The following is a 26,358-nucleotide window of genomic DNA, read 5'->3' as shown; positions in this document are numbered from 1 at the left end:
CTATACATATTAAGGAAAAATCCTCACAGAAAACTAAGCAGTATCCAACTTTTCCTTGTTTGAAAATATCAGCAGACTCCCTGTTAGAGATTAGGATTTTAACATTATTACTGGCCAGGAAAAAATGATAATTAAAAAAAATTTGGCCTAAAGGTCTTACCATTACTTCCTACTATGTTTCAATGCTTATTTCAAAAGACGTTAGCTCTTATAACACAAGCTTAGTTGTTACATGTGAAATGAGATTGCGAACCCCTTGACAGTTAAATGAACAAAACATACCTGACAAACATTCAGTTAATTAAACATAATTTAGTACTGTATTACAAGTGCAATTCAATTTGAAGATGTTATATTTACCTTTACTGGAAATTTCAGCTGATTATACAATTCGGAAACTAGAAGATTATGACCAAGGGTCTTCCTCATCTTCATTATTCGTACAATAGCAGCATCAATCTGATATTGTCTATCCTGAAACACTCGTTCTGTGGTGCTAACTTGTTCTTCAACCTAAAGTTTAATAATAATGAAATATAGGAAACTTAAAAAAATTAGTTCTTTAACATACCTGAATTTTAAAGAAAAAAATTCTACATGACAGGTCACTTTACAAATCAGACATAAGATTATTTTACACCCCCCCTCCCCCCCCCCCACGTATCATTCCTATTTTGTAGATAAAGACATCAAGGCTCAGGAAAGCTAAGTGATATGGCCAAAGATCCTCCCAAGACTAAGTCAGTCTCTCATATAAGTGGATAAGAGCTATCAATCTGAGAATATCCCAGCTGTTACATAGTTACATAGGTAAGAACTTGGGGAGGGGCTACTGTATTTCTGAAGGAGTGTTGTGCAGTGGGAAAAAGCGCAGAATTTGGAGTCACAGCACTCCTTCTAGTATGGCCATGGAAAAATTATTTCCCTTATATGAAAAGAAGGATATTGGGGCTAGATGAGGTTGAAGTTTTTAAGTTCTAGTTTTTAAGCTATGATCCCTATGTTTAAGTATACCATGGGTATATATAAAATAACTGCATTGTTTGAGATATGAAAGGACATTTTATTAATCAAGATAAATAAGCCAGCAATCTATATGTACAATTAATTTTTATTTATGTAAGAATTTTAGAGAGTAGCTTATCTGAATCTTTTTTTTTTTTTTTTTTTTACTTTGTCATTTATAACAACTCTAGATATATAAATAAGGCAGGGTCTTGAATAAGGAGAATGATCAAATATTTGAATTATGTGAATTCTAGGTTGAAAAAAAGTCCTATTCTGGTCCTTCAAAAGCCCATACATTGAGAGACAAAGTATTTCAACACTATACTTGAGTAGATGACATAATAAAGGCCAAATTATATTAAAACAGACTAGAAATGCCCCAAATAGTTTTATTTTATTGGCTTTTCTTTGCACTGAGCATAAATTCATAGGATATTCAACATAAAGTATTCTGTTTTATAATTTTTACAGGTTAATCTAGCTTTCTTTTTTCCAGATGAAGAAAACAGGGTTGAAAAAGTTCAAGTGGCTTGTTAAATGCATCCAGGTAATAAATTACACAGAGAATAAGAACTTGAATATAGGTACTTAAAATCCAAACTCTGTGCGCTTTTCACACTGTAATTTTACCATTTAGGATTTCATATACATCTGCTTCTCTGAACAGACACAGTCTACATATTTAAACATACTAACATATAAGAAGTTTGCTTAGCTCCTACTTTTCATTTTCTCTCCTTATATTTATATCTGTTAAGGTAAGTATGAGAATGAAGCCTGAGACTGATCCTGAAAACCCCACATAAAGGAAGTGGCCTAGACTTTACTTCCTGAAGAGCCTCAGGAATGACTGTTTCTATCAGTTTCTTATAAATTTTGGATAGCAAGATTTTTTTATTCATAATGAACACTAAAATATATAAAAAAATCTAATGCAGTCACAATGTACTTTTGACTTGTACTAACACAAGGAAATTTGACCATAAAATAAATGAACTGACTCCTTAATAAATGTCATAAGGATATAAAAATAAATATAAAATTTAATACATACAGTTTCTTTCATCTGGATTTGATTTATCTTTATTCTGAACAATTTGTGCTTGAAATCTCCATTAAAGAAGAATTTATCTCCATCATCTACATCTTTGCCTTTTGGACTTTTAATCAGTACACGTGCTTTACCACAAGCCAAAGACTGTAAGGTTCTTCGCAATTCACTATCCTCTGTATATAGGAAAAAAAGTAGTTACAATATGACATTTAACTGAATAATGCATTTATCATTTCTTAATGTTGCCATTCTGATAATTCTAATTATTAAAGAATCACCATTTTATAAGAAGAGCAGGGAACCAGGTTACATATAAATGAATCAAGTTTTATTATATACCTATGTCAGGTATTGTAAGGTATTGTGTGAACAGTCTTGAATAGAGGTGGAGGGGAGGAAGGGTTACATTCCAAGCATACATTGCAAGCAAAGGCATGGAATACCACATGTGAAAAACAGAGAGAAGGCCAGTTTGCTAGATCACAACATACAGGAAGGGATATAGATTTAATGAATCTGCAGAGAAAGGGTGGGGTTAAGTTATTAATGACTTTAAAAAACAAAGAATAATTTCTATTTTATCTAGAAGAAATAGGGTATGACTGGAGTTTGTTAAGTAGGAGAGGGATATAATCAAATACATGTCATAGGAAAACCAGTTTGGTAACTGAGAGACTTGAAGTAGGGATATCGATTTAGAAGCCTCTACAGTGCTCTAGAATGTGGCTTCTTAAACTTGTTTCACTCTCCACCCCTTTTGCCCAAGAAATTTTTACATGACCCTGAATGTATGGGTATATAAAATAGGCATCCAACTCAAAACATTTACTGACAACAAATCATAATTTTGCTACCCCCCATGTTCAGGTACATGACATCCATAGGGGATTTCAACCCACAGTTTAAGAAGGTTTGCTTTAAATGAGAGGAAAACCAAGTTGGTAGGTAGATATGTGAAGAGAGGGCATTTCAGCTCCCCACATGTCATGTGAGAGGGCAGATAGGAGTGATTTGGGGAACAGAAAATAGCCTGATTGGAAATAATCATTATGTGTAGTGAAGGAGAGGGAAGAGCTGAAAGTAACTTGATCTTCAGATCACAAACCTGAGACTGAGAATGATTTTGGGAAGCAAAGAATACTTCTACTTGGGATATATTAAGTTTGCAATGTCTCTAGGATAGTCAGTCTGAAACGTCAATTAGGCAACTGATCATTTGGGACTGAAGCTCAGTAGAGAGACCAGGCTCTATGATTCCTCTAAATAGAGATTATTTGTGAGGTATGTTTAAAATAATTATCCCCATTTTATAAATGAGGAAACTGCGGTTAATGGAGATTAAGTGACATGCCTAGGGTCACACAACTAGGGTCTGGAGAAAATTCAGTTAAGACTTCTGTTACAGATAGATGATGATCAGCCAAGGGAGACTGAGAAGGTAGTAAACCAGTTGGAGGTAGCCTAGAAGAGTAATAAAAACCCCATTAGTGTCCACGAGACAAAGTGGTCAACAATGTCAAATGCAAGAGAAGTCAAAAATGAGAAGTGAGAAAAGACCATCAGATTTGGCTAATTAGGAAATCTACAGTAATTTTTATAAAAAGTTTTAATTAAGTGACAAGTCAGAAGTCAGGGTACAAAAAGAGTGAAGACTGAATGAGGGGAAGACTAGAGACAAATTTTTAAAAGTTCATAGACTGAGGAAACTCTAGTTCCTACTGAAGGTTTTTACCACGACACATATAGCATTTACATGCTTGTAGACACATTTAATATGGCAATTAAACAGTTTTTGCCAGTGTCCCCTCAAGTTTTTTTTTTTTTTTTGCTCCTTTCAATGTATTTACCCTTTTCTTGGCCTATCATTACTTTCCCATTTTCCTCAATAACTGCCCCTATCGACGAATAAAAATTATCAACAATTATACTCAGATTTCTGCTAAATTTGTTGGGTCTAAAATTTTCCATTTTACTTTGCACCTATAGTCCCATCAAGTCTCTACCAAGTGGTGGAAAGCATACATCTTCAGTCAAACTGGTCACCCTTTTTGATCTTGAGAATTCTTAAGTCTATTAAAATTGTTATCCCTTATACTCATTATATAAATTATGGCTCTTTTTGTTGTCGTTGATCAGTTGTGTCTGACTTTTCATGATTCCTATGGACTATACCAAGGCCTTTTATCTTTCAGTCTGTTCCCATGATGCTATGTATTTATCTCATCCTGTCTTCCCTTTTCCTTTCATCTTTAATCTTTAACAGAATCAGGGTCTTTTCCAATGAACCATGTCTTCTCATTATGTGACCAAAGTATTTAAGCTTCATGTAAACCTTTCTGGGAATAGCCCGACTAATTTCTTTAAGTATTGACTGATTTTGATCTCTTTGCTGTCCAAGGGACTCCTAAAAGCCTTCTTCAGTGCATTTGATTTTGATTGTCTAGTTTTCCTTATAGTTCAAGTTTCATAGCTATGCACTGCTATTAGAAAAGCTGTAGTTTTGACTCTATAGACCTTTGTTGGCAAGGTGATGCTTTTTAGTATGCTGTCCAGATTTGCCATAGCTTTCCTTCTAAAGATCAAGCGTCTTCTAATTGTTCTTCTGGTTTTGCTCATTACACTTTATGTTACTCATTTTTAGAGTAAAGGAGACAGGTATGTCTGAAGGGAGTATCAAAGTTTAAAGATTACAAAGAGAGAAAGGTGACTGAGGGAAAAATCTGCTGGAGAAGACTGAAAGGAACAGAATCAAAGATATATGTGGAAGGTTTAGCTTTGACAAAGAGAAAGGCAACTTTATTATATAATATAATAATTTATATTATTATAAGCAGGGAAAGTAAAAAATGGGGGGTGATGACTAGGCTTTGAGATTAAAATAGAGAGCTCATTTCAAAAAACCTTAAATTTTCTTAGTAAAGTAGAAGGCATGATATTCAGTAACAAGGAGAATGAAATTATAGGAAAGGAGGCTTGAGAAGAGAATCTGGAATAGTTTTTGTTGAAAGCACACATCTTCAGTCAAACTGATCACCTTTTTGATCATGAGAATTCTTAAGTCTATCAAAATTGCTATCCCTTATGCTCATTATATAAATTATGGCTTTTTTTGTTGTCATTGATCAGTTGTGTGCACTGCAGAGAGCTCTGTTGAAGTCAGATAACAATTTGTCATGTAATTAATCAGCACAGTTGCCTAATTACCTCAAGCTTCATTCTGATGCATTTGAGTAGGAGTAAAAGAAAAACAGATGATGGGAGCAATTCAAGACCGGAGTTTTCTTTTGAACAAGACTTAAGCAGCAACAGGATAAGTGATAAGCATATGAGAGTAGAGAACAGTGTGATGATGAATTGGTTAACTAAAGAGTCAAGATCGGGAAAGGAAGAATGAGAAGTCATAGAACATCAGTACTTATAGGGTGAAGGAATAGGAAGTTTCTTTGAGGGGTAAGAAATAGGGAAAAGATAGAATATTAAAATTCTCAGACTTTCTGATCAAAGAAGTGAGTAACAGTGAGAGCCAAGGTGTGATTATTCCTGAGTAGCTGATATATAATGTAGTAATACTTGAAATAGAAGAGTTGAGAGATGGGGAGTTTGAGGTAATATCACTACAAAAGACCAAGTCCCATAGTATCAAGGCAGGAATCTGGGAGGAGACAAAGACAGTGAAATAGGTACTGAACCCCTTAAGAAAGGGGGACAGAACGATATAACATCTACAATATAATCAGGAGCAAATAAGTACTTTGAAGAATGTTAACTGGATATTTTGAAAATATAGAGTTTTCCCCACCTACACCAGTAGCCATTTTAATTTCTTCAAAACTGAACTCATCTCCTTCATTAAACATAAGAAGCACTAATGTCTGAAAGAGTGACACCTGAAACTCCTTCTTTCCCTAAGAGAAAAAAAAAAAAAAGATAAATAAGTTAATATTTATTTTTGAAATATTACATCCCCTATCCCCACCATCCATATTAATTATTCCTTTGTCCTTATCCTACTGAGTTCCTTTTAAAGTCAATGGTCATTTCCTTCAGGATTTAAGAAGGATTAAAAGACAAAATATATGACAGGAAAGGGAGAGGTAAGCTTAGTGGCTAGATAGAATTAAGATGACCTGAGTTCAAGTATCTTAACTTCCCAGTGTCTAAATCCTGAGATTTTTTTAATGAATACCATATTGTAAATTATAGCCTGTCTGTATTATTAAGAAGAAATTCCTTAGTAGGAGCTCCCCAATGAAATCACAGGTTTAGTTAAAAAATGAAAGGTAGGGGGCAGCTAAGTGGCACAGTGGGTAGAGCATCAGCCCTGAAGTCAGGAAGACCCGAGTTCAAATCTGAGCTCTGACACTTAACTCTTCCTAGCTGTGTGACCCTGGGCAAGTCACTTAACTCCAATTGCCAGGGGGGGCGAGGGGGAAAGAAGGTGGGAAAAAAGGGAGAAACAAAATTATAAAGGAAGAAAAAAATGACTTGTATTTTTATTAAATATTCCCACTTATGCTACAAAATAGCAGCTAGTTGACATTTGTATAGGTGAAAAAGAATTCCCACATCAATGGAACCATTGATAACTTCTTTACCATTTTCCCAAAGGCTGCTATTGAAATGGCATGAGACTCCTTAAGCCCAGGTTCCCTGTGTAACTCTGTTGTATACCACCAAATACAAGTTCAGTTAGGTTCCATTTATTTACTTCAACTTTTTTTTCCCCTCACTAAGAAAATAATCTCAAAAGATTAGTCATTTTTGGGGGGGATCATTTTTTACCATATAAAATAGGTGAGATTATCTGAGCTAGTTTTGATTCAGAATTATTAATGCTTATTTGGGATGAAAATTAATTTGTATAAAAACAATGTACCAGAAGCATTATTACAAAACAGAAAATAGATTGGCTATATACACACAAAAGCATCTCTTTAAAAATTAAGGTATCAAAACTCATGCCATTATTTTGATATGAACAGATTTTCATTAAGATAAACTAGAAAATAAATTACTATAGCCTTTCCTAATACAGAATAATAAAGATGGAACAAAATGTAACAAAGGAACATTCTAGTTATTTAATATCTTTGAAACATCATAAGTTTAAATTTTAATTGCAAGTATTATATTATAGTACTAAGTTTTAATTTATTAGAAATTATCTATTTTTAAAGACAAGATATTTGAATTGTTTCCCTCTTTCTTTAGCAATTCCTTAATTGTTAAAGTTACCCAAGCTAAGGAACATAGTCTACTGTAGAGAATTAAGTGTCACTACTGAATGATTTCTTTTTTTTTCCATTCCATTTTTCTCCATTCCAATTTCCATTTTTTCCATTCCAAAGTAAAATCAACACTTCTTTTTCCCCAAACTGTTATTTCCATGAGAGTGTGTATGTAGGGAAGAGGGAAAAGAAGAGAGAGGCATGGTGCTTATTTGTTGTTTAAAATTAAAAAATCTTGATAAAATGATTATGCTTAAGAACCAAACAATAAGATACTCAATTAACATTAACATACTTCTTTGAACTCTGCTTTTAAAACAGCATGTCCCAAAGTGGTTTGCCATTGAAGCTTTCGACCACTGTGCTTTCCAAGATAAAATGTCTTAAATACTTCTTGAAGTTTAACCATCTGTCAATGTAAAAGGAAAAAAAAATTACTTATACTGTGCTAGATGAGATCTTCAAGTTTTCCATAATCTAGATTTAAATGAAAAACCAAATACTTTTCAAACTTAATTTAAAAAGAATTGAGAGTAACAATTCTCTTTACATAGCTTTTATTTAAATTGTTTCTTAACTAAATGAAATAATTTTTTTCCTTTGCTATTTCATGGTGGTGGTCTTAGAAGTATTACTAGCTATTTATGTGACCATTTGTCAAGTTAGAAAATCACTGTGAACTATATATTTTAAGTGGAAAATTATACACTATAAAAATAGATACCAAGGGATGAATCTTTTAAAACTTTTTATATTTGCTATGTGGTGAACACTGTACAAAAATAAAGAGGTTCTGTTATCCCAGCTAGAGCTGAGCAATGCTAATTCCTCTCAGCAATTGTACAAAAAATATTTTGAGTCTATTCAAAGCAAATTGACAATTTTTCAAGGTGCTACTACCAGCATAAACAGTCATGCTTTAGAATACTTATGATTTCCCAACATTCTCTAGATTTAAATTTAATTTTTTAATACAAATGATTATTAATTACTTGGAATTGTTCATATCTGATTTCCATCAATAATTATTTCTGTTGGTCTTTGTAAAAATGTCAGACCTAGAGTTAGGAAGACTCATTTTCCTGAGTTCAAATTTAGCTTCAGACATGTCATAGCTGTGTGACCTGGGCAAGTCACTTTACCCTCTTTGCCTCAGTTTATTCATCTGTAAAATGAGCTGAGAAGGAAATGGCAAAGCACTCCACTATCCTAATCCCCAAAAGAGGTCACAAAGACTCGGACACAAGTGAACTGACTGAACAACAAAATCATTTGTTCAATATCTATTCAGTTTATAGGCATAATATGTATAAACTTTTAAGTTCTCAGAAATGACAATAGTCATACTTACTTAAGGCAACTTTGTATAGTGACCAGATCTACATGCAGATAATAGCTATATAAATTTCAATAACAATACATTAGCATTTATGTAATATATATTTGATAAGTACTTTCCAAATACTATCTTATTTTATCTTCAAAACAACTCTGGGAAATAGTGCTATTATTATCACCATTTTACAGGTGCCCAGGATCACATAGATAGTATAGTGTCTGAGGCTAGGTCTTTTGGACTCCTAGTTCGGTATTCTATTCACTGCTTTATCTATAATAATGATAATGTTCAATTCTTACCTTTCCAAGTCTATCAGATTAAGAGAAAGTTCAAATAGTAATAAATGATGAAAGAAATAGAAATTGGTGGAAAGAGAAAACAATTACTTTTAAATTGATCAAGTTGATCTTTTGACAATATTACAAATCCTAAGGCAATAGGCAAATAAAAATCATGAATGTATTATCAACACAAGAGTTTCACTATAACAGTGTATGTCTGTACTAAAGATGTTTATGCTAAGATTGTAGCCTTTAGACATACTGGGCTTCTATGAAACTATTAAGAGATGCACTATAAATAATACTTCTTTTTTAAGAGTACTTACCTCTGGAGTTAAATGCACCTCCATAGGTGTGTATGTTGGCCAGTATCCCATAGTAAGTATATTTACTGTTAGATCTATATTCCCTGGGTCACTCTGATTCTGCATGTACTAAAAGCAAAGTTGTTCATTATTAAAAACAAAAACAAAAATAAACAAGTTTTCCCATAACTCGAACATGGATGATGTTTTAAAAATTATTTGCCATCTACTTAGTCCACAAAATATACCTGTTTAAACTGAATCATAATGTCTTTGGAGAGCTCCATATCCTTGAACATTCCCTCCAACTTGCTGGTGAAAGCAGCACCACATTCTGTTCCAAAAGTAAAAAGATTGTAAGAAATAAAAAAAAAGAAGTAAAAGAAGTCATTGTGAAGAATTGCCAAGAATAAGGATGGGAAAGAATATCTCATTGTTGCAATTGCTCACCATGTTTTAGTTTTGACAACATAGACTTTTCAGCATCAACAGAAGCACTCTTTCCAACAAGGAGTCTTTTTGCCAAATCTTTCTTATAAAATGCCTCAAAAACATCTTTACCTATTTATGGATCAAAATAAAAATAAAGATTATATTATGAGTTAAAAGAAGAAATTATTATTTCTTAAAGAATTATATCTTAAAGAAAATATTAATTTCTTTAATATTCAAAGCTATTTTTTTCAATCAGAAGATCCCTGAATAGTATTTATTTAGGAATAAAAGCAACTTTTTTTAATGACATTTAAATGATTGTAATAACATTAGTTACACTAGAGTCTCAAAAATCAAAGGCTGTCTTTACTCCCCCCAATTTCTTAACTAAAGTTGGTGTAATTTATACGTGGTTAAACTTGTTAGTTCAATAAAATAATTTAAGTAAAACAGGTCCAAATACAAGAACTTTTAATCCATTCAACACTACTGACATTTCTGAAAGTAAAATTTTGTTCAATATAAGAATTTCTTACCATGAATAAATCTGAATATTATCATGATTTTGTCAAGAATTCTTTCTAGTTCTTCATCTGTTGCTTCTTTATTACCAGCTCTTAGCTTGGAATCAACATGTTTTGCTAAGAAATCAAAATAATTGAAAATTATTTTAAAATATGCATTTAAAATAAAAAAATCAAAATCAGCAAACAGAATTAAACCAAGACACATCCTGAAATAGTTTTATGGCAATATGGTTTTATGGAGTATAGGGAACTCCCTCTGAGGAATCAATCTTTTGTACTAATGCAGATTTTCTAGTCAAGTTTTTCATAATTAATAGCGTGAGACTCACTGAGGTTACAGGAATTGAATAGGATTCCAGAGTAACAGAGGTGAGACTGAGATGTGAACTATGTTTTCCTGATCCCCAAGATGAGCTCTCTAGAAATAGAAACTGCCTGATCTAATACATGTGAAGGTTTTTGAGTTTTTCATTCTCAGGATAATTCAGATTAATTATAGAAAGCAATCTTAAATAGAGAGGGACAGTAGGCATAAACTGTTGAATCCTTAGTTACAGAAAGTGATGATGGCAAATAAGTCAAATAATTTTCCCAAATGATACATAAATTTAAGAAAATACTTTATGAACTCTTTTAATGTCTCCTAAATAATAAAGCTTCTAGGGAATCCTGAATTATTCATTCTGATTATTTTAGAAAGCAGTGATTTTAATTTGTTTTTATATTAAATTATTCCTCTTAATTCAACATTATTTATTAAATAACAGGTATTGTGTTCTCAAGAGTATGTGCCTTCTTATCCAGTACAGAGTGATTCTTTTTGATATGTAGAGTTGTACCAAATTTTTAAAAAAGGAAAAAAAAAATAGCTCTCCTTCCTCCTGTTGTAACTGTCAAGGATACATTTAATAGTATCTGGTGAATAATCTTGTTAGCTTGAGAAAACTCATGTAATTTAATCACTCTTTGCAGACAATATGATACAAAAATAGTGAAGAGAATGTGCCCCTTGTCTAGGACATTATACATTGGAGTCTCATCGTTGTACTCCCAATTAAAGTGAAGATTATAACATATAATATGTCATCACAATTAAACTGCATGGATAATTATATACATTCTGTTTTCATTAACTGAAGTTCTGAAGTTATTACTACTTATATACAAATTAAGAAATACTAAAAGGTGTTGTGTTAAATTAATGTGATTTAGAGCATTTTATAATTTTTTCATCTGAAAACTTCTTGTTCATATCCTTTGACCATTTAACTGAGAAATGACTTGTAGCTTATAAATTTGACTCTGTTCTCTATCTATTTTAGAAATGAGGTCTGTAACAGAAACACTGATTGTAAAAATTGTTTCCTAGTTTTTAGAATGGCCAACATTCATTCAACATTCTACTGAATATTTCTACTTTTGGAAACCAAACTCAAATTTCTTAATGAAATATTTACTCTAATGGGGCATGTTATTTTGCTTCTTCAAAATGACTTTCTTTGCAAATCCAAGTTTTAAAGGTGATAAAGACAAGACAGATTTTTTTTCTCCAGAAAAAGAATTTTATTTCTAGAATTTCATATATATTTTATGTTTGTTTCAACTAATTTGTCTTTTGCCTTAAAAGATGTTTTGTATAAATTTTTTTCTTACCTATTAGTTCTGCTGGCTTATTTGGTCTCTTGTTGATAAATGTTTCAAAGGATTCTTTCATCAAGTTAATGAATTTTTCATTTTTCTGAAAGCATACTTCTATGATGTGGTCCACTTTATCCTTAAAATCTAGTAGTTCTTGTACCATATCTTTGTCCTTTTCAGGATTAACTACTATTGTTGTCCCAAAAGTCTGTAAATGTAAAAACAAATGAATACCAAATCATACATGGCATCAAAAATTATTTTGTGTTCATATCAAAAATGTCACTTAAGATAGAGAAGGGCTTAGAATTAAATTTTTATTTATTTTTTGTTAGAAGTTAGATTGAGGGGCAGCTAGATGGCTCAGCGGATACAGCATCGGCCCTTTAGTCAGGAGGACCTGAGTTCAAATCTAGGCTCAGACACTTAATACTTCCTAGCTGTTTGACCTTGGGGAAATCGCTTAACCCCAAATGCCTCAGCAAAAAAAAAAAAAAAAAAAAAAAAAAAAAAGTTAAGATTGAGATTTTTTTCCAGTTCTTTTCTCTGGATATGGATAATATTTCCATTGTTTTATATAACAGCCTTTTGGGAATAATTCCAAATTACTTCCCAGAATGGCTGGATGAGTTCACAACTCCACCAACTGTGCAACAGTGTTCCAATTTTCCCACATCCTCTCCAACATTTATCATTTTTCTTTTGTTAGCCAATCTGTGTTAAGTGGTATCTGAGAGTTGTTTTAATTTGCATTTCTCTAATGAATAGTGATTTAAAGCATTTGTGTATGATTATAGTTTTAATTTTTTCATCTGAAAATTGCCTTTCATATCCTTTGACCATTTAACTGAGAAATGACTTGTATCTCATAAATTTGACTCAGTTCTCTTTATGTTTTAGAAATGAGGTCTATAACAGAAACACTGATCTCTCCCACCGTTTAGAAATGAGTTTTTAATAACATCAAGTTAATTTATTAAAACCATTTTCCAAATTCAGTACTTAAAGTGTCCTAAGTCTAAAGGAACTTTAAAATGATGAAAAATTCTGCAGTCTATTATCACTCCTTAAAATAAATTTAAACAAATAAGAAAAAAAGATATACTTACCAAACAAAACCATTCTTATCTAGTCATGAATATAAGGCCAAATTCATGGTTCAATATCTTAGATTACTTTCACACCATAAAAGTTAACTAATTTGACAAAATTTTCAGAACAGGCTTCTTTTGAGAATTAAATTATTAGTAAGAGCAGTAGCACAAACACTGCAGTGTCGGCTAGGGGAAACTGAGACTGGAAGCTCTTAGCCACAAACAAAACCTGGATGTCTAAACCAGTCACAATATGATGAGCTCCAGGGGAAAGGAATACCACTAGGATGACAAAAGAATAACCTGAATAACCTGGCCCAGACTGATTCTGAAGACAAAAAAATCCCTTCAAATCATTATCAAGAATAGGTCTATGATGGGCCACTAGTAGGACAAAGAAAGGAAGAAAAAAAGAAATATAACTATTTATATTTTTAAACTATTTGGCAATCTTATTTGTCAATTCATTGGAATTTTGTATATAGGATCTCTTTCAGAGTTTACTACATAGATCTCTCCTCCCTCATACCTAGTCTTTCTTCTTATTCTAATTATGTTAGTGTCATTGTACATTGGCCTATCTGAAAAAAAAAAAAAAAAGCATAAGACAATTGTAAGTTTTAAAAGTGGAATTACAAAATGTCTTATGTCTTAAAAAAACAAAAAACAAAAAACCCAACAGAATGTAAGCCACAAAGAATAATCTTCATAACGGCATAAGCACAACCCCTAATTCTTTTTAATTTGCAATGTCATCTTAAGATGTACTACTGTATACTCATTAACATCAAATCTGAGATTAAAACAAAGTAAAAACTAACAATAATTCTGAAAACTAAGACAAATAGCTAAGATAGTGAAGTAGCAGAAAACAGTACAATGAGTTCCCACTTTAAAAATTTCTGCAAACATATTTAAAAACTGTAGACAAAATCCTGATGGGGAAATTCAAGAAAAAGTCAGATCAGAATAGAGAGACAGCTAAAGATGTCTCTGAATACTGTGGAACATGGTCTACCCAGAAGTAGGGTGTACATGCAACATTCCAGCTTTGGGCACCATGGCAAGAGTGCACATGACTCAAAAAGCAGACCCAGTATTGTGAACAGGTGTTAAACTCACACCTTTGTTGCCTACACCATTTCTAGGTCACAAAGTCAGTGCAGAGTAAGGCCATGATCTGGCCTTGACCTAATGCTCCCACAGAGGAAGCCCCTGGGAATTATCTTGAAAGACAAGCAAATCCAGAAGCAAGCATGCACAGAGTGGGGTCTCATTTCTAGCTTCTTGCTAAGTCTGAAGCCTGAAGAGGAAAAACCAGGGCAGGAATCCCAGATCAAAAAAGTGCCTGTAGTTTTTCTCTCTGAACTAGCAGAGTTTCTAGTTGTCAGGAGCTTGCAAGGCTCAGATAATGCAAGAAACAATCAGACTTTGTTTGGAACAGACACTCTGGGAGTCAATGTAAGTTTGTAGGTCCCTAGTCTGAACTGTCCCTGAAATCCTGGATTAAAATAACACTCAATATAACCCTTCAAAGCAGCCGTGAGATCCACCCAGATCTACATTTTAGCAGTATACAGAGTCCAGATCTAACACCAAATCCAAAGTCAGCTGGATGAATGAACAAATAACAAAAGAATCCCAACATATATGTTTTTTGGACATAGTACAGAAATTTGTTCCTCTTGATTATAAATGTTTGTAATAAGATTTTTGTTTTTCTTCCTCAACTGGCTAGGGAGAGGTGGTGATGGGGGTGAGGAGAGAAGAGAGATTACTGATGACTTAAAAAAAGCCATATATACACACATATATAAAATCCCAAACCTAAGGCCTGAATTTCATTTTAGAATAATGCCAAGCATTTCCCACAATACTTATCTGAATACCTTGATGTATTCACTCCAGTGCTGCAGGAGTATCTGTTGCCCTCCTTTTACTCGACTGAACAATTGGTACATCTGTGTGAGATCAGGCACTCTGTTTTCATCAAGCAAGTTATCAAGTCCTAAAATGAAATTAAAAAATAAATTATAAGACATGATTATAGCTGGATATACAAAAGTCATATCTGTAATTCCTGCTGCTAGGGAGGGTAAGGCTAAGTCACTTCAGTTCAGGAGATCTGTGCTCCAGCAAGTTGAGTCAATCAGGTATCCACACTGATTTCAATTGCAATATGGCAAGTTCCCAGGAGAAGGAGCTAGTTTGCCCAACTGTTTCTCAAACTGCAAACAGAGCAGGCCAAAGTTCTGAGATGATCAGCATTGGAATAAAGCTGTTTTACTTCCAAGTTGGGCAAGATGAGACAACACGGTCTCCAAAAATCAAACACAAAAACATACATTTGCTACACTCAGTAAATCTACACATTAAAAATGTTGAAAATACATACAACATTATGACTACTCCTTATGACAGTATGTCAATTAATGCTTAGTACTCATGTTTGCTCTGGCTAAAAGATAATTGGTATCCTTGTGATGATGATAGATGGAATAAGTCACTGGGATATCCTTAACTTCACTGAAACACCAATTAATAAAGGGCATTCCAGAAGCCTGAAAGATTCATAAAATCATAAATTTTAGAACTGAGCTCTGAATAGATTAATAATATATTAGAAAACGAAGCTGCAGAGATGCTATGACTACCCAGGATCACAGACAACAAAAGCAGCAAAAGCTGAGATTTAAACATCTGCGTCCTTGGGTTAAAAACCAAGTATAATCATCAAATGTTCTTTCTGGTCAAGTCCCCAGGACTATTATTACTTGCCATTCTTTAGAAAATATAAATATAACTTTTCTTTATTAAAAAAGTGTTTATGTGAACTAGTTTATTCCATATTTCAAACCCCAAATAACATTTAAACTTGTAGTATATGAAACATGGATAACCAATCCCAATAATCTCTACATTTTAGCCATTTTATTCTTCAATGACTATTAACTTTTAATTAATTTCTAGTTTTTCTAGACCATAACTTTGATGTAGGAATTAGATTCTTATTTTTCCATCTTACTTCTCAGAAATAATTAGATCACAGTACCATTAACTGTATTATATCCTTTTGACTTAATCACATTTCAAAGGGGGTAATGAAAATGGGGACTTTTTAGCACAGAAATCATTTGGTGCAAATTTACCAGTAAGAGTTATACCACCTCTCTCTTCAATTTCCTCTCAAATTTTTAATCTGAAATTTTCCTTTTCCTCATGACCCACAATTTTTACCACCTATGACTAGAACCACTACCATATTCAAAGTTCAGTATTTATAAAATGAAAAATATTATTATGCCTACTTGTGTTAATTATAGTGATCTCTTGGATAAAATCTAAGCTTTCTGAGATCAACCACTAGTTTTTTCTTTTGTGTATTTTTGTCTTTGTATCCCAGCACCAATCACAGTATTTGGTATATAAAGTAGGAGTTGACCAAATATTCAAGATTGATTTATGGATTATCAGGACAGTAAAGAGCTCAAAGATCTAGTCTTTCATGTTATAGACAAGAACATCAAGATCCTAACTTTTGTAGAAGTGAGAAGCAAAATTGAAATGAGAATTAGAATCATGATTTCACAGATCAGAGTTCCATTTCATCAAGCTGTCTTATTCATGAACATGCAGAGGATGAAGGACATAATTTATTATGTGGAAAATTTTACCTTTCTGTAGAATCGCTGTTAAATGTTCACCTAAAAGTTGTTTCTCCACACAAGCAATTAGTGGTTTCCTATATAAAACAACAACAACAACAAAAACAAAAAAAAAAAGAAAAGAAAAGGCATCAAAAATATTACATGGCTTTGATACACTAGGCTAATTCCACGTGACAAGTAGAATGTTATATCACTGAAGCAAATATAGTAGTAAATGTCCATCAATATAGAACCAAAAAATAAGCAAATTCAAATAATCAGAAAATTTTAAATGTATAATGCTGAAAATTATTTGCTTGTCAAGACTGAAGTATATTGTAAGATCAGTCACTTTTTAATCATAAAAAAAAATTTCTGTTTTAGTTCTTGAAACATAAGCAATCCACAAATGATATACATTAAAAATTATTAATCATCATTCCCGATTCTAGAAAGAGGAATGAAATATTAATAATAAAGACCACAAAACTCCAAATAGTAAGCGCAATATACAAACATGTTAAAATATTTAACTAGCAAGTTATTAACAAGGAGAGTCTTAACTTATGAAGAAACCACAATAAAAATATTTTAAAAGAATTGACTGTGATTATATTAAAATTATATGAAATTAAAATAACAAAAAATAATCTGGCCTTTTTAAACAAATCTTCAGAAAAGAACTCCAACAAGAGAAACATTTCAACTATAACACCAAAGGGAAGGTTTTTGCTAATTCACAGTGATAATTATTTTCACTGACAATAATGCATTATTGTCTTCTTCGTTATAAATTTTATTCTAAGTGTCTTGGGAACAGAAAAAAAAGATTTGAGAAACTCATTTCCTGACAGTGAAGAATAGAATTCTAATAAAACTGTCTTCCTGTCAACATCACCAAGAAAATTTCTATTATGGATATAATTCCATGAGTTTATATAGTCAATACCAGAAAAAAGATTTTGGGAAACCCCTAACTTCTAGAGGGAGCAGCCATCATTCCAACTCAGAAGGATTCTCCTGGTACATCTGTCTTAATTCCTATTTCAATCTTTTATGCCACAACTATACACAAAAGATTAAAATTGTAGGTGTCTGTCAGTTTTCTGGACAAGAAATAGTTTTTTTTTTTTTTTTTTTTTTTGAGATTACAGAATCCTTAAAAAGAGCTCTCTGCCAGGAGCAATTGTGCTCTGTGTGCTACAAAGACATTTTCATGCTCATTTTTCAGAAAATAGAATTCTAACAGGAGAAAACATTTTCTATCTCCAATTTCAAGGACTCCACCAGATACCTTTGAGACACAAAATGGATCCTCTGAGTTGCTCCTTCTGTTAGATTACTGCTCAATTTTATTATTCCACACACAACACATGGTATCAGGAAGATCCAAGTTCAAATTCAGCCTCATATAATTGCTAATTATGACCTTGGGTAAGTCATAACTTCAGCCTTAGTTTCATAAAATGGCAGCATCCACCTTCCCAGAGTTTCATGAAGATCAAGTTGAGATAACATTTGTAAGCCCTCTGCAAACTTTAAAGTGATATATGTTTATGTTTATATAACTATTAATTTTTTTCCAGTAAAGACAAGGTAAAAGAAATTGTGACTAATCAATTTTTCCTGTTTCTCATTTCACACACCCCACATATTGTTTCTTAAAAATTACAAGGTATTTTACATACATTATCTTATTTGATCCTCACAACAGCCCAATGAGTTATTTATTTATTTATTTATTTTGCTGAGGCAATTGGGATTAAGTGACTTGCCCAGGGTCACACACCTAGGAAGTATTAAGTGTCTGAGGCCAGATTTGAGCTCAGGTTCTCTTGTCTTCACAGCTGGAGCTGTGCTTTATCCACTGTGTTATTTAGTTGCCCCAAGTTATCATTTTACTTAGATAAGTGTCTTGTCCCAAGTCACTTATCCACTGTGCTATTTAGCTGCCCCAAGTTATCATTTTACTTAGATAAGTGTCTTGTCCCAAGTCACAAAGCTAATAAATGGCCAATGGCTTCTAATCTGTCATTCTTTCCTTTACAGAATGCTGCTCAGAAATAAAAAACACCCAATACATCTGTAATGAGACAAATCAATTCTATAACTAAAGACAGTGTTCTTGATTTTTGAAAAAGTGCCTGGGAAAAGAAAATGAAAAAGTTATAAATTCATTCATTTCTTTAATTTATTGTTTTTATTTTTAAACAAATTGAACTGTGGAGTTAAAAATAGTATCAAGGAACAAAAGAGATTCAGGGACAAAAGATTTAAGGGAAACTTAAAAAAATTAGAAAAGAAGGAGAAATGATATGAATTAAGTCTTAGAGACTAAAATTTTGTGTGAGGGACTAATAGTGATAAGTTTGTACAAATGGGAAAAAGGAGACAAGACAAATGAGAGAAAAATAATACAGGTCTACAAATTCATAGGTATGTGATAATAAAGGAATAATGATTTCTTTATTCTTTTATGATCGACAGTTATCTAGAGTAAGACAAAAAAAAAACAATGAAGGAGAGAGACTGAGATGAAGGGACCTGAAATGGGAGTGTCCTGCTCTAGAAGAGAAAGGACCCAACACTGTTTCTTTCAGGAATCAATTTTTCTAAAAGCACAGCAGAAAACATAATGGAGTGCTCTACAAAGGCAGTAACATAAAAATGGAATAGATGAGGAAACTTGTTTGATTTCTCAGAAGATTTACCCTCATGACACTTAAAAGAAATAAAAAGAAATGAATAGTTTAAATAAATGAAGTTGAATAAATCTATGGGGACAAGTAGATTAAACAATTAAGTAGAGAGGGGTGGTGCATTAGATCAAAAACAGAAAACTTAAGTCCCATGTGAATAAAAGATTTACATCATTACTCCAGGCACTCCGTTACATTTGTTGATTCTAACTAAGTTTTACTCACTAATGTTAACTCAAAGACATAGTCAGAAGGAGGTTTACATTAATTCTTTCTATCTTCTACCAACCCAGCAAATTATTTTAAGATGAAAACATTAGATTAAAAAGTGGCAAAATCAGGCAGTGTGATACTTATCTGGGGTGATTGGGGCTGGTAGAACTTCTGGACTAGGGAGATCTAAGCTACACTGCATTATGCTGTTGAGATGCCAACCATGTTCAGTATCAATATGAGAGCAAGGAACCACCAGGTTGACAGAGGGTATGTACTGGTCTAAGTCACAAAATGGAACAAGGTTTCAATATTGGGCAGAATCAAACTTTTGAGTAACTTCTTTACTTCCAAGCTGGGTGAATTGAGGAGACCAAAAATTTTTTTTCCTTCTAAAAGGAATGGAGGAATTATGTAAGTAAATACAGAACTGAAGATTCAATATTTGAGGTACACCTATAGTTAAACTCTAAAATATTCAATATCTGATAAATTCCAACTGAGTTCCATCAATAATAATTTGATCTCTTTTTGTTTAACACTTTTAAATAGCTCAGCTTGAATTAATTTCCTTGAAAACAGGAAACTCCTATTAGGCAGAGCAGGTAGTTATTCCAAGTGTATAAATTCAAATGGCTCTCTTCACACTAACACCCAACTTGCTGATTCCTTAAAAACAAATTTCACCTCATTAGGACATAACACTGAGCGTTGCCTTGTGAATGTTTCATAAATGTTAATGTGACTTATACAGATTGTAAAAGAAGAAAATTTTAACTATGGTAAAATTAGACAAAGTAAATAGTACTCACTGTGTGCTGTGATCTAAATATGTTATTACTCTGTCTCCTTCTTCTTCTAAACGTTTGTTTACATGGTTAAGATATTCTGGGACCTTTCAAATGAAAAAATGCCAAGAGATCAATGACAATACTAAAATCACCACTCTATGATCATTTCTATGACCATTTTTTTCTGGGAAGTTAAAAAAAAAAAGATTATATTTTCTTCAAAATGTATCCAGCAATTAGGCTTAGAAACAAAAATACCAAGATGCTAGAATTGGAGCCGTAAGAGGCCTAGCACAACTTGCTTATTTCCTAGATGAGGTCAAGGAATGGGGCTCAAGAATCATATCCAAAGTCACACAGATTAATTCATGATTTGAACACAGGTTCTTTGACTCCAAATCCAATACATTTTTAATTTTATTTTTCAGTTAACAAGACTTATTTTTCTCTCACTTTCACACATTCCCCTCAACCTCCTCCCTTCAAAATCATTTTTACTGCCAACACTTTTGTTCTTGGCTTAATCATTAAAATTCATTTTGAGGAAAAGTTTTGCTACATTTTTTTTTTCATTGTCCTTCAACAATGGCTGAAGTGAATCAGGTAATGGGGCAGGATGTTAAAAGTCAAAATCACTTGGCATTATGAACTACATTCTCTTTTTTAGTGAGGTTCTATGGACTTCCATATCTGGAAAAAAAAACTCATTTGTTTATGTGTTGATGAACAATTTATTAAATTAGAAAATACGAGACTTAAAATATTATGCTTCGCACCCCATTCAATATTTGATTTGATGCAATACTAATAAAAAGATTCTGTAAAGTAGCATGAGATTTCTCTACTCCAAAGCTTCTCACAGGGAAATCACCTTAAGTGTTGCTCTTTAAGGGCAACAACTTTATTCCTTGGCAGCTAGAGAGGAAGCAAAGTTCTGTTCTGGAATGTCTTGCTCAAATGAGGAGAAAAAACCCCATAGCTGGAGTCCATGGCAACTACATAAATGCCATTTTGGAGAAAAGTTCAAAGGTCGTGCTTATTAATCAAGTCAATGCAAAGAACTCATTATCAGGACATTAGCAGAGTGTGGAAAACTAAGACTGGCTGGAATTCAGAAGACCACATCTCCTGGGCCAGCTCTGCCACTAATTAGCAAGGTGAGTCTTTCTCATCATATAGAAAAGGGGAGATGCTGAATTAGATAACCTGTAAAGCTCTTTCCAACACAGATATTCTATTTCTAAAAATATTTTGTGGGAAAATTCATTATTTTTAGCTTGTATTATAATTTTTGTTGAATTTCAATTCATAAGCAGCATTGAATCACTGGATCTGGTTTCAAATTCTACCTCTAAATATTTACTTTATTTATAATAAAGGCTAAATCACATGTAAAGCCTCAGCTAAAGAAGGAATTATGGCTTTGGAGGTCTCATCCAGTTCCACCTCTTTGATCTAGCCAGATTTGAACTCAGGTCCTCCTGCTTTCAGGGCTAGTGCTCTATCCATTGCACCACCTAGCTGCCCCATCTTATTTTTGTTTTTAGCTAAAGACAAAAATCCTATTTTACCTAAATATGGCTTTAAGAAAAGTTACAAAAGTATGTGTCAGCAAATGTACATATATTAAAATTAAAATTATCAATACTGAAACGAAACAAAAATATTATGGTTATATTTAATGTTTTTACCTCTCTTTCTTGCATAAGTCTTTGGCCTTCTGCAGCATATAAACAATTAGTCTCTTCCAAAAATTTCTGCTCAAATGAATCTTTATAGACCTAAGAAATGAACATTATTATTTTGTAACAAGAAATTAAAAGTCTTTGTTTCAATTTTAAATTTGAGGTCATACAAGACATTTTAACATGTAATTGGTACCAAGATTTAGGGAAAACAAGAATAAGTCAAAAGCTAAAAGTGACTAAAAAGTCACCCATTTTCCTTATGTGTGTTCTTTTATGTACCACTGTATCCCTGCCTCTCACAATTGCAGGTACTACCATGTTGGGCCTTGAAACAGTTCTTTTAAATATCCATAAAATAGTTAAAACTCTCTAGCAATCTGCCAGATTGGATCTCTTAGTGCCTAAAACTCCTAGAATCATGTTGGACCAATTTGGATTCCTGAGGCAGAAATATGTAAGTACATAGCTAAATGCTGGTTTTCAAATGTCAAATTTTTTCAGCAAGGCATGTTAGGATGAATGTCAAGTTTATATAATCTAACATTGTTTCAAATATGGTTGTATTTTTGTGGCATTAATGTCAGAAAGAACAGTTCCTCATCAACAAATCCACAAAATCTGATACTTGTTTCTGGGTAGCCAAAATTTTAGACAATAAAATTCTCTTAAAAAAAAAAAATCAGTATTTTTAGGAACATACCAAGACTATAGACTATAGTCTATATTTAGTCATAATATATTAAGATTACTGCAAAATTATTTAGCTAAATAACTCTATACATGGCATATTTTTGCATTAACATTTAGAAGAGTAGTTCAGATAATTTGAGAAAGATTCTGAAGCTCAGGTTATAATTTTCTTCTCTCTCATTTGGTTTTAAAAAAGATTCTAATTAAACAAATCACACCAAAAAAGTAACAGTGATTGATTTAGGAGGAAAACAAACAAATCTATTAAATTCTTTTTTATGTAGCATGTAGTATAGCATGTTACTAATTCTGCTTAATTAGCACTTTTAATTAAACCTATTTATGCATCTAGTTGCAAAAACTATGTCTAGTAGAAAACTATCATAAATACATAAGAGGGGTATTACACATAAATCAAACCTTTTGAGTTTTATAATTAGAAATATTTACTTTCTAAGTGTTCAGTTTGGATTCTGTCCCCTCCCAAGAGTTAAAATGTGGGAGAGAGGGGATTTTCATCATACCTTTTCTTAAAATCTTAAGGCAGAATTTTAAAATATATGTATAGGGCTTTTGTCCCCAAACCACAATTCATCGACTTTATAAGAACTCTGTTTTGCATTGAATAGACCTTCATAGATATGAACCATATTTAATAAGATCTTTTCAGAATAATTAATTCAGAGTACTAGAGAACTGCTGGCATAATCATGTGTATATTACATTATGCTAATTCTCTAAAAATGAAACCACCCTCCCCAAAGTAAAAAGCTAAACCAGATGAAATAATGACTAATATAGCCAATAAAATTTAACTTCTTCCAACCTAGAAGTCAGCTAGAAGTCCTTTGGCTAGAGAAAAAGGGATCTCCAGCAAAGCTGATGTTAGTGAAGAGAATGTGTGTGTACATGTGCACACACTTCCCTTAGGAATAAAAAGTAAAGAGCTCTTTTTAGCCCAAGGAGGTCAGAAATGTTCCTTGTGGACTTTGGAAATCACTCAAATCTGTAGCAGTGACTAACAATATCCCAGGTTAAAGAGCTCCATGACACCTGGCAGCACCCAGCCCTGATACATAGTAGAGAACCTAGAAGACTTAGTGCTACGAACCGCTAAGAATGTTAGGAGACAGAAGTTAAAAGAGTTGACCAACTCATCCAAAACAAACTACTACTTCAGGATGGGGTAAAGCCTGGTCTTGGCACAGAGCCCTAAGTTCAGGAATTAAGGTTGGGGATTTGTGTAAATTGAAGCCAGTATTCACTACAATAAACTACTTATAGACCTAGACATGCCCAAAAAGTTGAATTTAAAAGAAAAAGTAACTGTTTAACAATAGAAAGCTGAGACCCAAAGAAGGGAAAAAAGGATTTTTCACAATGACTATATGAAAACCTAGGGGAAATAAAACAAGTAATAAAAATATTGTAAAATAAAAGCTCTTGAGAAAAGAATTGGAAGTATAGTTTAGAAGGGAAAGTAATAAACTCTACCTAAATAATGGACTTTAAAAATTACAGTAGGCCAAAAAAAAAAATAAAAAAAAAAAAAATCAATGATTACAGGAGCAGAAAATTAGACCAAACTAAAAAAGATTTTTTTTAAATGGAAAAGATAACTTAAGGTATCTGGTATCAAAAAGAGGTCTCCAAAAAAAGTCAAAACAAGTTTATTTAAGACTCTCTGAAAAACCATAATTAAAAAAAAAAAAAAAAAAACCACACCTGGACATCATATTGCAAAGATAAGGGTAAAAATAGAGAGGGGAAATTTTATCACTTCCTTAAAAAAATCTGAAAATAAAGTCCTAGTAATGTTCTAGCCAAAATCCAATTTCCACATGAAAGCAAAGAAAAAATACCAGAAAGAAATAGTTTTAAGTTCCCAGTGTTAACAGTCAGGAACACAGAAGCAGAGATATTGGAATACAACATCCCAAGAGGCAAAAAGAAGATACAGAATAACAACCAAAAGAAACTTATTCCTTCAAAGATGGGTATGATTATCTAAGGAAAAAAAATGAAAAATGAATGGAAGAGAACTTTCTAACAGTTCTAAAGACCAGAATTGAGTAGGAACTTCGAAATGCCAGTGTCAAAAGTCAAAAGAAAACTAGAATGGCAAATTTATTTGAGCAAGTTACAATGTAGTACTAATTTCTAACAGAGGGAGAACATCCAAGTGTCCTTTCAGAATCTTAATGTCTTCAAAAGATATTAAGCAAATCAAAACATCTGAAAATGGACTAGTTCTGTTCTGAGTTCTGTTAAAAATGCAAGGAAGGGAAAAACACAAAAAGAAGGAGGGAGTGGAATTTGCTAATTTTTCTAATGGGGCAGGAACCTGGAAGAAAAGATAAGGAGACCAGGCCTCATAAATTTTATTTTTATCCTAATTGGAAAAAGTTAGGTTGAATACACAAACAAGTGCTAACATGCACACAATTAACAGATTGTGTTGTAGAAATATATTATTTTTAACAGAAAAAATAAAGAATGGATTTGGATGAAGGAGATTAAGAGGGAGCCTAATCCCAGGGAAGGAAGAGTCACAAGAAAAACAAAATTTCCTAATTTTTAAAGAGGGATTAAAAGAACAGAACTTTAATCTAAGGGGATGTCCATCAAATGGAGATTGGCTAACCAAATGCAGTGTTGAACAACACTGTGATGTTAAGAAATAAGAGATAGTTTCAAAGAACCCCTGGGAAGTAGGAAAGGATACAGAATAAAGTGAGCAGAGTCAGAAAACCACATTACACAAGAACAACGTCATAAAGGAAATAACTTTTAAAGTCTTAAAAACTGACTAAAAGCCATGATCAAGCATGTCTTCGGAGGGCCACTATGAGGAAATGTTACGTATTTCTGGTCAGAGAAGTGCAGGGAAAGACATTTATGGATCTGGATATTGTTTACCTAAGCTTATTTTTACAAAAGATCTGAGCCCTTAGCCCTCCAACCCCCCACCTCTGCTTTTAATAGGAAATGAAATACCTACAGAGAGGGAGTTAAGCAAAGAATGCCACTGAATCACAAACAACACACAGAAGGGAACAGAAATTCAAAAGGAAGCACAGATAAGCAAGACAATTCTGAAAGTAACATGTGGAATTTATTGTATCCTTTTTAAAAAAGTAGTGTGAAATGAAGACCAATCCTCTCTTTTCTGTTCTATTGTGTTTACAAAAATGCTCATTTTTGAGAGATGATTCAAAACTATAAAACAAAAGTTTTAATGAGGGAGAGCAAAACCAGAATTTGAAAACACTGATTGTAGAAGGTGCTATAAAAAAAGGGAAAGAGAAAGAGGTTAGGAAGCCAAAAACAAGACTGGTTTACTTTTAAACTTTTGGCTGGTTCTCTTTACCAAAAAAAAAAAAAAAAAAAAAAAGTTGAAAATCAAAGTACTACAAATACCTTTCCAACAATTTAAATTTAAAATTTAAATTTAAATCCTAACTTGTTCCCTAAGGATGCTATTGACAAAAGAAAATCCTGTGCTATATACTATATAGTAACAGAATTAAAAACAAATTAAGACCACAATGCTGCCACTTTTGTTTCCCAAAACTGTCATCTCAAAAAAGCACTATTTTAAATGAAAGATGTTTTTCTACCCTCCTCTCCACCCCCCACCCCGAAAAAAAAAAAAGAAGAAAAAGAAGATGAGTCTATACCTGTGATTTTGTTAATTTAGTGAACTTCCAAAATAGAAATT

General features: G+C 32.6%; 1 protein-coding gene across 1 annotated transcript in view; it reads right to left on the bottom strand.

Moving 5' to 3' along the window:
• CUL4A (cullin 4A) overlaps positions 1–26,358 on the bottom strand; it is a 60,672-nt gene that overhangs the window by 3,252 nt on the left and 31,062 nt on the right. The window contains exons 7-19 of the mRNA XM_023500481.2: positions 21,951–22,040; positions 20,281–20,363; positions 16,584–16,651; positions 14,799–14,917; positions 11,831–12,023; positions 10,187–10,291; positions 9,666–9,776; positions 9,464–9,549; positions 9,237–9,344; positions 7,586–7,699; positions 5,862–5,967; positions 2,063–2,235; positions 361–513 (exon numbers count right to left, since the gene is read on the bottom strand). Coding sequence (XP_023356249.1) covers positions 361–513; positions 2,063–2,235; positions 5,862–5,967; positions 7,586–7,699; positions 9,237–9,344; positions 9,464–9,549; positions 9,666–9,776; positions 10,187–10,291; positions 11,831–12,023; positions 14,799–14,917; positions 16,584–16,651; positions 20,281–20,363; positions 21,951–22,040 — 1,509 coding nt within the window. The remainder of the gene's footprint in view (positions 1–360; positions 514–2,062; positions 2,236–5,861; positions 5,968–7,585; positions 7,700–9,236; positions 9,345–9,463; positions 9,550–9,665; positions 9,777–10,186; positions 10,292–11,830; positions 12,024–14,798; positions 14,918–16,583; positions 16,652–20,280; positions 20,364–21,950; positions 22,041–26,358) is intronic.

Source organism: Sarcophilus harrisii, chromosome 3, assembly GCF_902635505.1.
Source record: "Sarcophilus harrisii chromosome 3, mSarHar1.11, whole genome shotgun sequence".
Classification (NCBI taxonomy): Eukaryota; Metazoa; Chordata; class Mammalia; order Dasyuromorphia; family Dasyuridae; genus Sarcophilus; species Sarcophilus harrisii.
The sequence above is the reverse complement of the archived record's forward strand: the minus strand, read 5'-3'. Positions and strand labels throughout refer to the sequence as shown.